The 20194-nt window shown below is 39.2% G+C and overlaps 1 protein-coding gene across 1 annotated transcript; it reads left to right on the top strand.

The window, feature by feature from the left end:
- The first annotated feature begins 14449 nt into the window (after window positions 1-14449).
- On the top strand, window positions 14450-16402 carry LOC149816202 (zinc finger protein CONSTANS-LIKE 16-like). The gene is made up of 2 exons (XM_089987143.1): window positions 14450-15614; window positions 16018-16402. The coding sequence occupies exons 1-2, from the start codon at window positions 14586-14588 to the stop codon at window positions 16252-16254; spliced, it is 1266 nt and encodes a 421-aa protein (XP_089843269.1). The 5' UTR covers window positions 14450-14585; the 3' UTR covers window positions 16255-16402.
- The last annotated feature ends 3792 nt before the right edge of the window (window positions 16403-20194 follow it).

The raw sequence follows: 20194 nt of genomic DNA, 5'->3' as shown, positions 1-20194 counted from the left end.
GGCCATACCAGTCTTGCATATAAATATCTGAGGGCAGTAAGTGTCTCTGAGTGAGTTCTTGTGTTCTGAGCTTATCCAGTGAAGTAGAATTTCAAACTTGCGGAGGTAACCACGCAAGCATTTTACCTCTCTAAAGTTAGTTTTTAATGAGACAGTGAAGTATTTGGATTTCTTCTAATAAAACAGCATGGGATCTTTGGCAAGATAAGCATCAGCCCAAGGCCCCATGGGGAAAATTCCTAATACCAACAAGATGTCATGATATGGAAACTGACAGTGAGGTAAAATAGTGCACTAAAAACAACATCCTATCCATCAAGATTCAATTTGATGGGGGCAGGGCAAGGGTGCAACACCAGTTAATGCAGTGTGCGGGAGGGGTAGTGCTGATGTTGACACTGCCTCTTGGTTATTGCCATACATATGGCTTTGGAAACTTCGCTATGGTGTTGCATGTGGTTAACAACTTTTCTCCCATGGCGAGTGGTTCCATTTAGGTCTCTAATTGGAGGGGCCTACAGTTGATGTTAGTGCTCCAAGTCTACTTTTCCTGTGGAATACTTGAAGAAAATTAATACCCAAAAGAGTGATTCCAATGGTGGGACCAAACTGAGGGTATCAACAGAATCTAGATTATCATTGGAGATGACTTTATCATGAACCTCCCACCAACACAAAGGGCGTGTTTGCATCACGTAGAAGGAGAGTCCTCTCTCTCTCTCTTTTCTATGTCAAAACTTTTTTTTTCTGTTTTTTTTTAAAAAAGGAATACTTGATGTATTCTTCTTATGAAACTATGAATTATGGTTATTTTTTTAACCTTTCTCAATAAGAGGCGTTGAAATTTCTTTAATCGATAAAAGCAGAGGATTTTATAAGCTAATTAAATTTATTATTGTTTTTCTTTCGTTGAAGCACATCTCAATTGGATATGGTGGTAAAATGCATTATATTATGGATTATGTACTTTTTTTTTGCTCTCAAGTCTCAATCTTTTCTGTTTTGGAAATTTAGGTTTTTTTCCCCTCAGATTGATGCTTTCTCATGATAGTGTTGGTGTCTTTAGATAAAAGTCATTCAAATAATGTTTTCCTCTTAATTCATTGTATTTTCTTTGATCATTGATCAATGATGATCTTTTTAGGTGACAAAAAGTTGAATATGGTCACATCCCAACTTGCTCCCCATTCTAATCTGGCCTCCTCCCTAAATATGAACTTGCTCCCCAATTCTCTCTCATGGACAACACATAATTAGACTTGATGATAAGGATCTCAGATAAAAAAAAAGAGAAAAACAAATGACTAGCAGTATTAACCTTTTCTTAAAACCAATGGTTGGAGAAGAAGTGCTAGACCAAAATTAATCCAATAATATAATCATACAACAATATGATTTCTCATTGATGTGCACCATGCACAACACGAAAATGCCTCGTGAAAGTGGGGAGGTTTTTATTTCCTATTTGATAGTGTGTGTGGGCCCCACACAAAAACCGAAAGTTTCTCCCTTGGGTCAATGCTTCTTTAAGAAACTTTGGGTGCCATCAAATGCTTCTGGAAGAAAGTACAAAACAGGATCTCAATGGCATAGGCTTGGACCAAGCTGAGGGAAGCCATATGAACCCAGCTTATGAGTCGAACCCAGCCCACCTCGTTTGTGGCTTTGCATGCCTACGATTCACGAGGACGGAAGCTAATGAGTTCAAACCAGAAGACATTGAAACAATACTACAATATAGGCTTCGTTGAAGGAAACACAAAGAAAGATATTTAGGGCCTGTTTGGAATCTCAGCGCTGGGATGGGCGTTTATGCATTTGGTGTTCCTGAGGCAAAATCTTAGTCAAACACCCATGGTGGTCCTGTTTGGAATCTCGACGCTAGGATGGGCGTTTATGAATTTGGGATGGGAAGTGAGGCCCTTTCTCCTTTGTATTTACACTAGAGGGAGAGGGTGTTGCGTGTGCACCCCCGTAACACGCATTGTAGCTACAGTGTGTGTTCCGGGGTTCCCACCGAGCACCACGTGGCGCTCAGTGGGGTGTACGGGGGAGCCATACACCACCGTACATCGGCCTGCAGGATGTACGACTCCCCCATACACCCCACAGAGCGTCTGTACGGCTCCCCCGTACATCCCACTTAGCGCCACACGACGCTCAGTGGGGACCCAAGAACGTGCACTGTAGCTACAGTGAGTGTTCCTGGGGGGAACATATAACCTGCCCGCCAGTAGAGGTGGTAGCTGGCAAAACAGCTGTCACTTCCACAAATGCATAAACTCCGTCAACGCCCATCCCAGCTACCAATCCCAAACAGGCCCTTAAAGGAGATCATGTGGTTCCTAATTAAGATCATGCAACTCTATTTGGCCAGCTTATTTCCACATTTCTTATTTGATTGTAACACCAAAGACCATATTCACATGTGAGAGGGCTAATGCCATACCCCCCATCTTGTTGTGTGACTCAAAAAGTATACAAGGTCCTTACTATTTTTTTGGACATAAAAAGCTTGGGTTAGGCAAACCCCTACCAGGTATACAACCATATCATTGGGATTCAAACTTGCAACTTATCAACACAAGGTAACGTGAACTAACTGCTCCTCCTCGTCAGTAAAAGAGAGTAAGAGACCACAATGGTTTTACCAACTGAAGGTCTGCTAATCTAATATCTTTCAGATGGGTCTCATATTTTTTTTCAGACATTGATGAACCAATCAAAGGTGTCTGATACTCAAGCACAAAGATTTGCTTTTTTGGGTGGCACACTTTGAAGTGTGCCATGTGATGGCCCCAAAAGCAGATGAATGGCAGCTAGGTGCAGAGACACAATCAAAGTGTGCCATGTGATGGCAGCTCAGGTACGAGAAGTCAAATCCCAAGATTCTCTACCTTCACTGGTTTCTCCATTGTCCTGGCACACAGTAGTCTGATCATATTTATTAAATGCCATTAATATGGATTTATTTAACGGCTGGATTGGGCCTGTTTGTAGTTTGTACCATTCTATTGCAGGAAAAGGACAACGTGACCTACTGAACCTCACGTGTGATTGGATGTCATTCCTATAATCATATTCATACTAAAAAAAAAAAATAATTTTCAAACCACCATCAAAGTTTTCTCCCTTTAATATAACGGCCAAAGGTTTTTGGCTTTTCAAAAGTCAGCCAAAGTATTCTCACCGTTATGCAAATACACCCAATTGTCTACCACCGGTGGCTTAAATATGATTCTACTTTGGCACCCGATCCAGACTTTAAATTCTCATTTCTAAATTTTAAAGTCTGGATCGGGTGCAATCACATGGCACAGAATTTGTGCATTAAGCATCGCTCTCCATCAGGCCTTAGGCCCCACAACTGACAGGCCCCTGTCCTTAAGATAGAGGGTTATCAGGTGCTTAATGTACAAATATTTGTGCAATCATATTGCACCAGATCTTTTCAACTTATCTTCCCACTCCATTAAATTACCTTTTGTCCTTAAATCCAAAATTCTTTTTTTGCTCTGAAGCATCAAAGATTCACAATTACCATGATTTCCCAATTTATTAGGGATGAAAACGGGTGGGGTTTTTAACCCAGGTTCAAACTGGATTCAGCTCACATTATCTCATCCAGATAATATATATCTGAATCTAGTTCAGATCTAGAATAGACAAAGTCAGGGTCTATTTAGATCTTGGTTAGAATCATATAAGCATATATGGATGATTCTAGATTATAATGGGTTCAAACTCAAGTTGTTTATCTTTCCCCTTTAAAATCAGTTTGCTTATCCGTTTCTTGGATCCAGTAATATAAGGTCCCATTTTTTACCCGAATCCTACTCATTATTGTACAATTCAAGTTGGATTCAGATATGAAACCTAATCCACCCATCAAAAGTTGGAACCAGTTTTGGAATCTATCCTGATCTGACTCATATCCAGCCTATTTTCAACTCCATTATTTATAAAGGGTGTATCTGGGTTGGGTCAGGCAGGTCTCATCAAAACCATCCCTAAATCAGGACCAAAAACTACAGCAAAACCTACCTAATACAGGTTGGGTTTAGGGTGTATAATTGCTATATTACATGAATACAAACTTGCCTTCTCTCTCTCTCTCAAAAAAAAAAAGAAAAAAGAAAAAAAGATTTTAACATATTTAATGCAGCGAGTTTTAATGAGAGCCATTTTCACATCACATTTAAAATTAGAGCCAAACAAACCCGAACCCGAACTGATATGAAGCAGGTTTTGGAGTTGAGTATTAGAAATGCTAAACGGCTTAAATTCCCTATCAGTTTGAACCAGGCCTGATCCATATTGATCTAGATACTGTACATCCAAGTCCATATCAAATTGGGATAAAATATGTTTGGGCTTTGTTGAATTTTGGGTTAAAATCTGATAAAAAGATATGACTGGATCTAATCTAACCCATTTTACCTTTTCCACACAGAAATCGATAGATTTTACATATTTAGAATGGATCCCATTCTAGATCGACTAATATGATGAACAGATTGTAGAGGTTTGAATATGAAAAACCAGATTCGTAATAGGATATATTTTTTCACAAATCAGGTCCGCCGCTTTATCAAGCTTGATACAGCCTATGCACAACCTTTTCTCTACTAGGCTAATATATATATATATATAATATATATATATATATATATATATATATAGTAACGAGTCCGTGCTAAATCCATTTGGTGCTAAACAGCATGTTAAATGTAGGGGTGGCAATTTCTGACACGACCCGCCAACCCGCCTCTTAGGCGGGTTCGGGTTGGGCTTAAGCCAACCCGTTTATTAAACAGGTCGGGTTTGGGTTGGGGGTATGCCAACCCGGCTGACCCGTTTAATAAACGGGTTAGGCGGGTGGGTCAACCCGCCAACCCGTCTGCCCGACCCGTCAACCCGACCCGCCAACCTGCCAACCCGATCCGTCAACCTGAAAACCCGTTTACCTGACCCAACCCATTTATTAAATGGGTTGGCGGGTCGTGTCGGGTTACCCGTTTATTAAACGGGTCGGGTTCGTGTTTGCCACAGCCGACCCGTTTAATAAACGGGTCGGGTTCGAGTTGAGGTATGTTGACACGCCAACCCGCCAACCCGACCCGATTGCCACCCCTAGTTAAATGGGTTTTTCAGCATGTTCGGTGCTTTTTATGAGTTCTGGCCGTATAAATGTTTTGGGCATGGTCAATTTACAAAGAATCCATACCTGAATTATGTGTTTTCGCTGAAAAAAATAATGTTTGGAGCTTCAAAAATTTATAAAGATTTTGGACCGTTGATTTTTTGAACTTTATAAAAAGCCACACATGTGTTGGAATCAAACACTTCAACAGCTGATCCCTATAAATTTAAGTACATAGATCACATCTTTACGGTCATAATTTTAAAATAAAATAAAAAATCCCTAAAAACATATTTTGCATGTGGTTTAACACCAAATGGGTTTAGCACTGACCCATTACTCTATATGAGTAATGAGTCTGTGCTAAACCACATGCTAAATGAGGTTTTTAGCTTTTTCAGTACTTTTTATGTGGTTCTGGCCCTATAAATGTGTTGGGCATGGTCTATTTACAAAGAATACACACACTACAAGAAAAATGCGGATTAGCTACAGATGTTATCCGTCGCTAACGTGTTAGTGACAAAAATCGGTCGTCGCATAATCCTAGTCGCTAAAATGAGACGAATTTATCTGTCACCAATCCATCACTAATTAGCGACAGATAATGTCTGTCGCTAATCTATCGCTAAATAAGGACTGATTTGGTTTTGCGAAGGAATGTATTCTGTCGTTAATTCGTCGCTAAAATTTAATGACGAATACGTATCTGTCGCTAATGACCATCACGATTTGAGCGAGGAATTAGCGACAGATTAAATTTCATCGCAAAACATCAACCGATTTAAATTGGCGACAGATATTAGCGACGGATAATATCCGTCGTTAATCCATCACAAATTTTAAATTTTTTTTTTTTTTGAAATATGAATATCGAGAAAAAAATCTCGTTATATAATTTATATAACCCATGTATAAAAAATACATATACAAAGCAAGTGAAACAAATTTAACACAAGCTATAAGTTACAATACAGTCCTTGCCAAGTTTTAATTAGTTACAAGTACGTGAAACAAATTAAACAAATAAATCTAATCCTCGCCAAGATTCGAAGCATCATCCTCTTCATTGTCTCGATCTGCCCCTCCATCCATGCCTCCATCAGCTCCTCTACGCTGATCATCTTCAACATCCTATAAGAGAACCGAAATGTTAGTTTTGATAAACAAAATATAATAAAATAAATTATATGAAATGCACCTAGTCTAATGCAATCAAAGTAAATGACTGAATGACACATAGACTAGCAATAAAGTGAAGGACAATAACAGAATTCAGATATGTGTTCTAAGACTGACAAAAAAAATTCTTAGTGATTCAATCATGTAGATATGTATTCTAAGGTTGTCAAAAAAATATCACAGTGATTCACGCATGCATATAATGTTTATAAGGCTGTCAAATAAATGTGTTATGTATCACAATCATGCATATATGTGTTATAAAGCAGTCAAAAAACTTTCATAGTGATGAAATCATGCTTATATATGTTCTAAGGTTGTCAAAAACTTTCATAGTGATTCAATCATGCATATATGTGTTCTAAGGCAGTAAAAAAATTTCATAGTGATTCAATCATGCATATATGTGTTCTAAGGCAGTAAAACAATTTCATAGTGATGAAATCATGCTTATATGTGTTCTAAGGTTGTCAAAAAACTTTTATAGCGATTCAATCATGCATATATGTGTTCTAAGGTTGTCAAAAAACTTTTATATTGATTCAATCATGCATATATGTGTTATAAGGCAGTAAAAAAAACTTTCATATATGCTAATATCATGCTCATATGTGTTCTAAGGTTGTCAAAAAACTTCATAGTGATTCAATCATGCTCATATGTGTTCTAAGACAGTCAAAAAACTTTCATAGATATTCAATCATGCATATATGTGTTTTAAGCTTGTCAAAAAACTTTCATATTGATTTAATCATGCATATATGTGTTATAAGGCAGTCAAAAAACTTTCATATATGCTAATATCATGCTCATATATGTTCTAAAGTTGTCATAGTGATGAAAGAATGCTTGTATGTGTTCTAAGGTTGTCAAAAAACTTTTATAGTGATTCAATTATGCAAATATGTGTTATAAGGCAGTCAAAAAAAATTATAGTGATAAAATCATGCTTATATGTGTTCAATCATGCATATACTAGCTTAAAATCTAACGACATGAAATAAATTACATGAATCTTTATACCTGACGGGCACCAGAGCTCATGTTGAATTTAGATGAAGTTCCCTTGTCCCAAAAAAAGTTGCACAACTTATTATGGACAAGGTTTAGAATGACGTCTTGTAAAAAGTCATGCATTTTATCCTCAAGACGCTGACTGACACCATCCCAAGATATAGCAGGGTCAATCGGACGATGGGAGTTGATGCTGGCAGGAGAACTTTGAGAGCTCTGGCTGCAGAAGGCAACGACTGGTGTGGTGTTCATGTTACTCCCAAACCCGAACACACGACCCTTTTTGGGTTCATCGGTTGCAGTCACCCAAGCTGCAGCATCAAGAGGCGGATGCTGAGTGGAGTCATTGCCATATCGCTCTACCATCTACTGCTCGTATGACTCCTATAAAATAATGATTATAATATGAATTAATAATTAAAAATTATAATGTTTATGATAATGTAATTCATAGTAACTTATATATTACAATATTTATTGATATAATAAATACATACCGATGTCGCTATCGCCTTCCCTGGTGCAAACTCTCTCGTGCTCTTACGTTTATGTGTTTCAATAAACACATCCTTGTAAGGCATAATGCCTTATTTTTCTGCTTCATGCAAGGTTAAATGATAAAAAAATCAATTAAAAAGTATGCATAAATACTTATAAATTTGACAATATATATATTGATGAGTTACCATTTTCTTCTGGTGGCTCCCAAAAGTCCTAGATTCACCCGTGTGTACATGGGCATCAAGCATTTTCGCTCAGTTTTGTGCAGTCTTTGCTAAGCGGTTTTGAAATTCATTGCTCGCCCACTTGTCGCACATTCCCTCCTAATAATCTCTCCTGATAGTAGAAGGGTCATGGCCCTTTCACTGCAGTAGAACATCTATCTCACCAACTGCTTTTATTGTTGTAGTCTTCATATTATGCAGTATGTCGGTAAATCGATTGACAACCACCTTCTGCTACACTATCCTCGTGTCCTTCTCCTCATTCGCAGTCGCGAAGTGATGCGAAGCCTACAAATACTTTTAGAAAGTTAACACACATGACTATAACAAAAAATTAAACATGAAACACATTAGTTATGATAAACGATTGCATACCATGAATGAGAACAATAATCTGTCCAACACCTCCTTCGGGTACTCTTTTCATTGAGCGATCGGTCCTGAAAGATGACGCAGTAGTGACTTCTTAATTTATCATATTACTCCTTGTGGCTCGAACCTCGCGCTGCACATGAATTGATACACATTAACAATCGACTGTCGATATACATTATTTATAAGATAACTATTGGATAAGTGACAATAAAATACTTACGGTCAACTATCGATATATACTATTTGAATGAGTCATCGAGTGTCACACTGAGAAGACCTTGCATCCGGCGTTGTCTTGTGACGTGTATGAATAGATGGTGTAGGTGGGTCATATGCAAGCGAAACATCACCTATAGAAAATTGAGTTAGAAATTTACACAATGCGCATTTAAACAAATCAAGTATACAATTAGTTAAATGATATACCTATCGAAGCAGCCCGTGAATATGAAGGCTGAGACTGACTACCTCTGAGTGCTCAACCACTGTGACCTCCACGAACCATATTCTAACAAATAAAAATTTTGTTTGGATCAGTTACACAACTCTATATCTTCATGGATACATAATCAAATCAAAAATAACTTCATGCAATACATTCAAACATTGCAATACATTCAAATCATTGCAATACATTCAAATAATTCACATCAAACATTGCAATACATTCAAATAATTCACATCAAATATTGCAATACATTCAAATCATTGCAATCATTCACATCAAATATAAGGTATGTATTACAAAATGTATTTCACTAGCTCGAGTATGCTTCCTCATCACTTATTTGACTTTCATATTCTTCTTCTTCTTCCTCCTCCTCCTCTTCTTCTTCATTGGGCACCCATCCACTTAGTATATCATTTGGATCATATTCTTCCATATGTGTGTCATCGGACAATGAAGATGTGACTTGCAAACCATGTATGACATCATGACTATAAGAGAAGTCATACATATCATCTGATTGATAGTAATCACTCTTTTCAACAATCTTGTCTTCTTGTAACTGATCATACTCGGGGTATAGTTTAGACTTTACCTTGCAAACCGCCCACCATTCATTTTTATCTGACTTTCTTGTATTCAGATATGAAGTATAGTAAACTTGTTGAGCTTGCGATGCTAATATGAATGGTTCATATGTTTCAAACCTTGATTTATGATTCACCTCCACAATGCCTGAGACTTTGTCGACTCATGTTGCTGTGAGATCAAACCAATGACACTTGAATAAAATTATCATGTTATTTATGCCTAAGTACCATTATTTCTTCTATAACACCGTAATAGTCAAGTTCATTCTCATCGTAACTGCTACCCTTGACATACACACTACTATTCATCGTTGACTTGTTTACACCGTAGTCTTCTATATGAAATCAAAAACCATTTACGATGTATCCGTTGTAACATTGCACAACTTTGGTCGGATCATTTTATAAATCACATATTCCTTGATCATTAACATCACCATGACAGACCTACAAGCATAAACAATGACACACACACACACACACACACACACACACATATATATATATATATATGATGTCATTCAATCACAAGAACTATGATGCATGCATTGATAACTTAATATTTTCATGTGCAAAACCATTCATTTGAAGCATGTTTGAAGCATTGATAACTTATCATTCATTTTCATGTGCAAACCCATTCATAACACGATACATTCATTTGAAGCATTTTTCATGATACAATTTTACATGGAAGACATAATCAAATTGAAAATAATTTTAGACAAGCATGGATACAGTCACATCAAACATGACAATACATTCAAATCATTCATATCAAAACAATGTCAAACATGTATCTGCAGCGAACACACTCCAATATCCCGCTAACTACTACCATGACTAGCATGAAATCCGAACTCCAAAAATAAGAACACTTCTATTTTCATACATTAAAATCATGCTCAGTATGATCTCCGAACTCCATCAAAACAGTCCTAGATATCCACAACTAAGTGAGTGTGTGAACAGAAAAGTGTTGCATCCAAGAAATTAAATAATCTGTGATGCGCTTACATCACTTACTCACCATGGGTATTTACCCAATTTGCATTGCTTTTACTTTTGTATTTTTTTCCTGAGTAACAGATTCGGCTACATTTAGTTTTAAGTAACACATCCAGATGAATTTCATACTTTGTACACGATATCAAGCCTAATTGAGTTCATAAATTTCATACGTGTGTAGGTGATGCAGGGCTCGATTCACAGGGCACAAGCGAGATCCGTTGCGGAATCTACAGAAGACACTGTGTTAAAATGAAGTTTATTACCCGATGACAAGGGGGGTGACACCCCTTATCAGAAATGAGACTGGACAGGGACACAACCCTCTGTTGAAAGCGAGTCAGGCAGGGGCGCTGCCCTTGTCGACAGTAAGGTCAAGGTAGGGAGCAAAACCCCCTACCGAGGCAAAATAGCAGAACAAGGGGTTTTGTCCTCTGCCGAGAAAACAAACAAGGGGCAGGGTGTTTCACCCTCTGTCAAAATTATCAAGGACAGGGGGGGGGGGGGGAGAGCCACCCCCTGTCAAGGAAAACAAAAGGGCAGGGGGCTTCTCCCCTTGCCGATCATAACGAGGACAGGGAGGCGGAGCTCCACTACCGAAGAAGTCAAGAGGACAGAGGTGAAGCCCTCTATTGGCATTCGAAAGGACAAGGGTGAAGCCCCCTGTCCTGCCAGAGAAAACAAGAGGACAAAGGAGGAGCCCTGTGTCATGCTGAAGAGATCAAGAGCAAGGGGAGGGCCTAGTAGAGGCGATCAAAGCCTTTGTCAGCCCCCACCGACTACAGAGGGGTGGGGAGGGCTCGATAGAGGCTGGCGGCCCTATGTCGAACCTCTGACGATGCTGATTTCAAGAGAAAGCAACAAGGGAGAAAGGGGGAGGGTTACATGCGGGAGGCGCCGACGATCGCCGCGGGCAGAGTTGACACAGGGAGAGCAGGCTGGGGTCGTCGGCTCACCAGAAATCGCAGAGGGGGAGCAACAAGAGAGAGAACAGGAGAGGGAAACGAGAGAGGAGGTCGCAACCTAGGTCCCCTCCTGCGACCACTTGAAAGCTCGGGGGGGGGGGGGGGGAGCCATTTCAGGAAACCCCGAAGGGGTGAGGTCGGAAGGGGGTTGTCGGGCAGAGCTTGTCGGTTGAAATAATGATGAGAGCGAGAGAGAGGGGAGCGAAGGTGAGAGGGGGACTGAATCGAAAAGGGAAGTCGACGGGCGGCAGGCGACAAGTGAGGGATGAAACAGAAAGGGAAAGAAAGTGGCTCACATTAGGGTTTTATGGGAGAAATTAGCGACAGATTAAGGATGAAATAATTTCGTCGCTACTTGGCGACAGAGTAGCGGTGGAAAATTTTTGCCGTTGATCCGTCGCTAAGTTGCGAAGGATCTTGAGACTATTTTTTTCGTCGCTAATCCGTCGCTAATTAGCGACGAAAGTTTTTTCGTCGCTAATTTCACAAATAATCTGAATTTTAACGACATATAGTTTTCTCTAGCTAATCCATCACAAATTTACGACGGATTATTTATGTTGCTAATTAACGTTTTTCTTGTAGTGACACCTGGATCATGTGTTTTCAATGAAAAAAGTGATGTTTGGAGCCTCAAAGATTTACAAAGATTTTGGATCGTTGATTTTTCAAACTTTATAAAAATCTGCCCATGTGTTGGAATCAAACACTTCAAGAGCTGATCCCTATAAAATCAAGTACATAGATTACATCTTTATGGTTAGAATTTAAAAATAAAATAAAATAACTGAAAAAACCTATTTAGCATGTAGTTTAGCACAGACCCGTCTGTCTCTCTCTCTCAGAGAGAGAGAGAGGGGGAGGGGTCTTGCTAACGAGGGTAGGGCAAGTTTACTAATAAGTAATAACTATGGCCCAACCATATATATATATATATATATATATATATATATATATTCAGCCAGGCCTATTTAAGCCCACGGGCTAATGGGCAGGCAGTGAGTCAGGGTTTTCTTAATGGCCTGGCTCTTCAATTGGCATGCCGGGCTTTGACTGGGTCAGCCCGGTCAATTAGCGACCCAGGCCGGGCCTGCCCGTGTTGCCCACTCTTATCATTAGGACTATCGAAAGAACGGATTCATAACTAACCCCAGCTTGCCTATAAAAAACAAAAAAATGCTTTTGAAATAAAAGTTTTTAGGTATGAATCCGAATTACAAAAGAAAGCAAGGTATGCTTTTCTAAATAACACAAATAAACTGAGAGAGATTAATGTCATCTACCCAACTTGACTAAACATGCATTTTTAAGTAAAATGCATACCTTAAATTATTTTTTTTTGATAGTCCAAATTTAAAACCCCTCGTCACTGACCACACTTTGACTGGCCTTCCGTTGGTAAAGCCCTCAAAGTTCCCTTTACCAACGGAAGGGAACTTTTTTTTTAAAAATCCTGAATTATCTCACTTTTAAAAAAAAAAACTTTTATGCTAAATTACCATAATAGTATGGGCAAAATAATTCTCTAAACAAACTTTCTGTCCTTGTACCTGAACAATTTTCATTTCCCTATCATAAAATGACAAGTCTTATTCTTCCTAAATTCACCTACTTTCACCTTTCATGGGTGTGGCTATGGAGACATGTCTTGCGGTTGCATCTCCTACATAGCATGTTTCTAACAAATTGTACTGAAAATTAAGGGTGCGTTTGATGCCTGGAAGTTCTCTCGGGGAAAAAGTCGCAAAGGGGACGTCACAAATTCCCCCCTTCAATTTTAGGGTGAAACTTTCCCCAAAACAGCGGAAGAGCAGGGGAAAGTTCCCTCTGTGTTTGATGCTGGAGTGTGTTCAAACATGCTCTAAAAGAAAAGTTGGTAAAATTTAAGGCTTGTTTGTTTCATTCCCTTGAAAGTTCCCTCTGTGTTTGATGAGGAGGCATGAAAAACTTTTCACATGAAAAGAGGGTGGTGGTGAAAAAAGAGGGTCCACAAATGCCTGCATGACACTTTACCACTATGATTTTGGAGATGTTGGTTTCACCAATGGTTGGAAATGAATGTCAGCTCAGCAATTTCCTATGGAAATTTTACGAGCTAAAAAAAATGAAAAATAAAAAGCCTGGGTCCATTTGACTCCTTGAAAAGATAGGATGGTATGGTCATATTGGGGAGGTCCCCATGTTTAGATTGATCTAGACCTGAGCATATCATTATCCCAGTCCCCTAAAAGAGACAGAAGGATCACTATACACAAAGAGCCCCCCCCCCCCCCCCCCCCCCCCAAAAAAAAAAAAAAAAAAAAAAAACCCAAAGCCTGTCTGAAATTACTTACAGAGAGGAGCAATACTTGGTAGGTTGAAATAATGAAACTACCTCCATGTCAATGCAATGTCCCAAACCAAGGGCAAGATTAGGGCCTTGCCTTGGTTCTGGATTTCAAATTTAGAACTTGGCTTGGATAACAACACAAGCCAAGATTGAACCCTTGTTGATCAAGAAATAAAACTGGGTTGTGCCCCGATAAAAGGGCGGTCCGTTTATCCATGAAACTCCAATAAAATCAGACCGTGTGCGAGCAGTGTTAATTATCTATATGTCCTGACCCAGCTTGGGAAGAGTGTTGAGCCATGGCAAAATATTTGACTGAGACAATCTGGCCAGTCAATGAGCCATCAGACTGGACCCAGCCTAGAGCTGTTGGTTAGATCCATCCTATTGCTGTTTTTGTTAGAAGGGCTTACAATTGAAGGTGAAACAAAGAAAGGGAGTCCAAGGAGAAGGAAAGGACACTAGTGAGAGAAGAAGGAAAAGGACCTAAAAACATGGGCCCCATCTGAAATCTGTCTTGGCAAATCATCTACAAATGAGATGCTCTTATTTCCGATGGTCACGCAGAACAGCCAATGAGAGAAGAGATAAGGCGGGTCGTGGGTCCCAAAGTATCTCTGACACCCTACAAAAGTGCAGGGCGGAAGCCAAAGGTCCAGTGTGGGTCACCACACCACCTCACCAATTATTGTCTTTCCTCTCTAAATAAGCTATTTCTTTCCACTGTGTTCTTGTTAGAGTAGTTTCACCTATTCTAGCACCTTCTGCTCCTCTCCCTTCCTTCCTTCCTTCTCGTTTTGGTTCTTATGAATACTGTAATGGAAAAGAAAGTCGCTAATGCCGTCGGCGGGAAGACGGCCAGGCCCTGCGAGGACTGTGGCCGACGGCGTGCCTGTTGGTACTGTGCTGCTGATGACGCCTTTCTTTGCCAGGCATGTGATAGAACAATTCAGTCTGCGAATCCTTTGGCTCAGCGCCATGAGCGCGTCCGTCTCAAAACTTCATTATCAAATTCAATCAAGACCATGAGTGGAGATCTATTGCCTTCATGGCATAGAGGCTTCACTAGAAAGGCTCGGTCGGCCCGCCCACACCCGCATGCTAAGACAGCCAAGTCTGAGCAGTTGGCTGAACCCAATTCCTTGGAGACGAACTCGTTCCTTGTTCCGGAACTCGGTGATGAACTGCAAGAAGAGAATGAGGAACAACTCCTTTATCGGGTTCCGGTATTCGATCCTATGGTCTGCGAACTCTATGCCTCAGAAGCTACTACGACCACCATCACCACCACCACCACCAGCTCCGATGACCACAAGCCTTCGCCAACGCCGGATCCAAATGAACTGGACCTCAATTGTGATCTAGACAATCTTCCTTGTTTTCTTCCATCTGAAGCCGATCTTGCCGAATTCGCCGCGGATGTGCAGAACTTACTTGGCACAGGACTTGATGATGACTCCTTCTGCATGGAAGGTCTGGGGCTCTTTGACTCAAGAGAGTCCGAATTGGACTACTCTAGGAGTAGGGTGAAGATGGAAGAGGAGGATGAGATACAAGCAAGGGCAGTAACTCAAGTTGAGGCCATGGTGGACATGTCAAGGGAAACCATGGATCTCAATTTTGACTACGACACACCGACAACAGGCGAGGAGGGTGAGGAGAAGGTCCAATTGAGCAGTAACACTGAAGTGGGCAGCCATGGCAGGTTCGCAAAGCGGATCTGTTTGCGGCTCGACTATGAAGCCGTGATAACCGCTTGGGCTGGTCACGGCATGCCGTGGACAACCGGGGACCGGCCGCTGCTTAACCCCGATGATTGTTGGCCAGACTTCACGGTTAGTATATTCTTAAAGAAGTAAATTACATAAATTCATGGTTTTACTCTTTAAGTATATATCCTATTAGTGCTATAACAATGGATACCTAGAAAAGGAGTCCTAATTTAATTAAGTCCAACACACTCTCTCTCTCTTTATATATATATAAAGAGAGAGAGAGAGAGATTAGGCCATTAAATGTTATTGAAAGAAATTAAGATTGAAGTTTACAGATGAACATGATGTCTTTTTCAGTGCGTCTTTTTTCTATGTTGAGTTCTTGCTTTCAACCACCAATAAATATTGGTGTTTTGGCTATTGTTGATGGATTTCATTGTCATGGGTGACAGGTGTCCAATCACTGGGACATGATAGTCACATGAAGATAATTATTTTACTGAGATTCCATTGAAATTTACAGGGGGTGGGTGGAATGGAGATGAGCTCCTATGGAGAGACCAGTGTAGGCTTGCATTTGGCAATTGGAGATGGTGGAAGGGAAGCAAGGGTTTCAAGGTACAGAGAGAAGCGCAGAACAAGGCTCTTCGCAAAGAAGATTCGGTACGAAGTTCGCAAGCTCAACGCCGAAAAGAGGCCGAGGATGAAAGGGCGGTTTGTGAAGAGAACACCTTTTGCTGCTTCTGCTTTTCCTTACTGAGGATGCCTACTTCATCAAACAAGTTTCTGATCGATATTGGAGACGATTAGGCTTTCCGTAATTTGCTATTGAATCTATTAATTAGGCTCTTCTTGATCCCAGTGTGAGTTTTAACAGTCCCCCCTCTTCAGCTTCTTGTTGAATTATTATCAAGATTACTAATATCCATCGTTTTATAGGGAGTATAATATATATATATATATATATATATATATATATACTCTACTGTATGTACAATCTAGTTAGAAAATCATAGGTGTTAGTTGTATCCATTCAATCTGACCTCATGGACGTGTTCAGCATAGTTTCTGCTGGGAATCACACATTGGATCATTTTTTTTATGTAAAAATATGATTTTTCGAGTTATGAAATTTTGATACGTTGTGGCCTTTTGAATTTTTGAAGCCCTTGAAAAACCTGCTTACGTATTGCTAAAACACATGATCCAGAACATGTTTTTTACTAAGCAAACTATTCTGATCATGTCTGTATGGTTAGGTTCAGAAAAAAAATGTAAAAGAAGTGAAAATTTGTATTTTCTACTCAATTTCATGTTTAGAGAACAAGTGTAATAGCATGCATTCACGAATTTGCAATCAGAGCAGAGCCATGCACAGGTAGCACAATCTCTCTCTCTCTCCCCTGTTGGACCCTACTAATTATATGATCGTGGATCTGGTTTCTTTCATACCTATCCAATTACCTTGTGTTTTTATGTTTTAGATATGAGTTGGATCCAAATAAAACAGGGTCCATGTTTAAATTGGCATGTGGTCCGTTAAACCACAGCATCCAAGGCACCTTTTGCGTATTGAGCGCCTATAAACAAAGAATTTATGTTCATAATTGCAAAAGTTCAGAAACTTCCAACCGCAGACTTTAATAAAGTGTTCAATTACGAAGCTGCATCATGCATCTCCCACACAGCCAACCATCTTGTCATTTCTCGAGATGGGCATAGTCTCCATCTCGAGAAATGTTGAGATGGGTGGCTGTCAGTGGCAGCAGCGGCGCTGCATCATGCATTGCCTGCACAGCCACCCATCTTGGCATTTCTCGAGATGTGCATGATCTCCATCCAGAGAAATATTGACAAGAGTGGTTGTCAGTGGCAGCAGCTCTGCTGCATAAGAAATGCCATCCTCTAATAAAATGGACACTGATTTGATATCATTGTGTGACATATAAATTGAGTTGTCGCTCTCAGTTAATTTGAATTTATCTGAAAATCGGAATAATGAATTCTTTTTAAACCAAATGATAAACCGAATTAATTGGAAGGCAACCAAATTCCTTGATCCACGTAAAATTGTACTTTGTGAGGCAAAATGCTCATGGTGGCATCACACGCATATGCACAATGACAAGAACGGTCAAGTATCAATGACGATAAGGCCACAGCATTATATCGTGAAGCTTAGGCAAGCACGAATGATGATAAGGTGAGCATGGATCAAGACAAAGGAACGAAGGCATGTCAGGTAAGGTAAACACTAATCAAGGTAAATTGAGATCTTCACTTGAACATGATGAAGCATGTTAGAAAAAAAAACACAAAATGAGAAAACAACCATCATTGAAAACAAAAAATTTAGGTGGTTCAACAAAAATTGCTTAAGTTCACGATTGCACTGAGCCTTCTTCTTTATTGATTGGGATAAACAATAAAGAGAAGAATGTCTCCTTAAATAAGAAGTGTCTAAGAATTTTACATAAAGTCCATTAGTATTGTTGGATACGACAAATAATATATGATAAAATTACATAACCATCCTAAAAAATATTTTACATGGTTCGGCAAAAATTATAAACAAAAATTTAGGATTTATGTCAAGGTACAAAACATGCTCCACATTCCTCCAACAAACCATAAATCAAGGGATCAAATTTACAGCCAAATGGTAAGGCAAGTATGAATCAAAGGAAGACTAGCCTAATGGACAAATATGGAGTCAATATAGCAACTATAATTCAAAAGGATCCTAACATGTTTTATTAAGAGAAATCTCTTGTCCGTAGCTAAGTTTACAAGAGATAATCATTACTTGTTTATGTTAATAATTTTTGTGTACAAGATCTACTCAAGAGGGCTACTCTCCTAAAAGGACCAAGTAGAGGAGGCCTCTATCCTTGCCGAGTGAACATCATGGAAACACGAATTGGTTCTCTTCAGTTAGTTTTGCTAGAGTAGGCAATAATAAATTTAGATTTTCTGATAAAGTTTGACATTGTCATTTGGGAAATCCTGGTTTTAAATTTTTGAAAAAACCCATGAATAATAAGAAAATTTTACTTATGAATGACAAAGTTAATTTATGTTCATCATGTGCTATAAGTAAGAACCACAAATTAACTTTTGATTAGGCTTAATTCTATGCTCAAGTTCCTTTAGAGTTGATTTACGCAGACCTATGAGGTCATGCTGTTGTACCATCCCGCGAGGGGTACAAGTTTTATCGACTTCTAGTTGTTGATTTTTTCAAATTTTCTTGATCGTTCTCTTTGGTCAAGAAATCAGATATGCTTGCATATTTTATAAATTTTAAAAATATTGTTGAAAAGCAAATTGGTAGTCAAATCAAGATTTTTCATAATGATAGAGATGCAGAGTTTGTGAGTGATGAATTTACAAACTTCTCAAACCAGTGTGGTGTCAAATGCTGGTTATTTTGTCCTCACACTCTTGAGCAAAACAATGTTGTTAAAAGAAAACATCAACATGTAGTTGAATCGGGTCTGACTTTGCTTTTTTGTCTCTTTGGATCATATATTCTGGGTTGATGCATTTAGAACTGCCACATAATTAATTGGTTACCACACCAAACCTTATTCAAAAGTCTTCACATGAGCTCCTGCTTAAACATGTCCTAGGCTATGACCATCTAAAATTATTTGGGTGCACATGTTATCCCTATTTAGTTTCCTACACAAAATCTAAACTTGAATGAAGATTCAAAGTGTGTATTTTCTTAGGATATGGTGTTTATTTTTAGACATATAGTTTTTGATAAAAGTTGATTTCTCTATCATGAAAGAAAAAAGCCCATCACATCTCAAGAGGTAGTGTTCACCTGGATCCAAAGCCAAAAGTCTAACCAACCTAGTAGTCTTGTTGTTTATGAATAACAAGAGATAAGACATTTATCTAGTCCAATACTTCTAACCAACCCTGAGGTCGTCCTCCCTAATCCAACTATTGATGCCACTTCTGATCCTCCAAAAGACACGTGTCCACCAGCACCATCGTGTCGTCCTGGATCCTCTCACGTTGATCAATAATCCAGTCCATTCAGCCAAATACTAACCAAGAACCCCCAAACTCAGGCATGAATGTTATTCTTGACATTTCAAATTAAACCCGGTCGATCCCATCACATGGTCACCAGGTCCCAAGATGATACCCTAAAACCACATTTATTTCTTGAAGTCAAATATCCTATAGCCCTTCTTAGTGGGCTAAGACAGAAAGAACTAGAACTTTACTTGTTTCACTAAGCCCTTACCGAACCTAAGTGGCATCAAGTTATGGAATAAGAAGTTAAGACACTCTATCAAAACCATACTTGAACCTTGGTTCCTCCTTATAAAGTTACCAATCTAGTTGAATATAAATGAATCTATAAAATCAAGAGGGATGCATATGGATCTATAACAAGATACTAAGCCAGAATTATTGCTAAAGGGTACAGTCAACAAGAGGGCATCGACTAATTTGAAACCTTTAGCCCTGTCGCTAAACCCACCTCGATTAGAATGGTCTTGTCCATAGCCGTGGGTCTTGGTTAGCCCATCCATCTCTCAAAAGGTGAAATCAATGTTTAGTTCATCTCTTCCCAAGAACAAGTAGCTGACATCTTGACCAAGCCTCTCACTGGACCTAAGTTCGTATACTTCATAGATAAGCTCAACCTCATAGAGGTAGGCTTGAAGGGGCGTGTA

This window comes from Nuphar pumila, chromosome 14 (assembly GCF_984573655.1).
Source record: "Nuphar pumila chromosome 14, dmNupPumi1.hap1.1, whole genome shotgun sequence".
In the NCBI taxonomy this organism is placed as follows: Eukaryota; Viridiplantae; Streptophyta; class Magnoliopsida; order Nymphaeales; family Nymphaeaceae; genus Nuphar; species Nuphar pumila.
The sequence above is the reverse complement of the archived record's forward strand: the minus strand, read 5'-3'. Positions and strand labels throughout refer to the sequence as shown.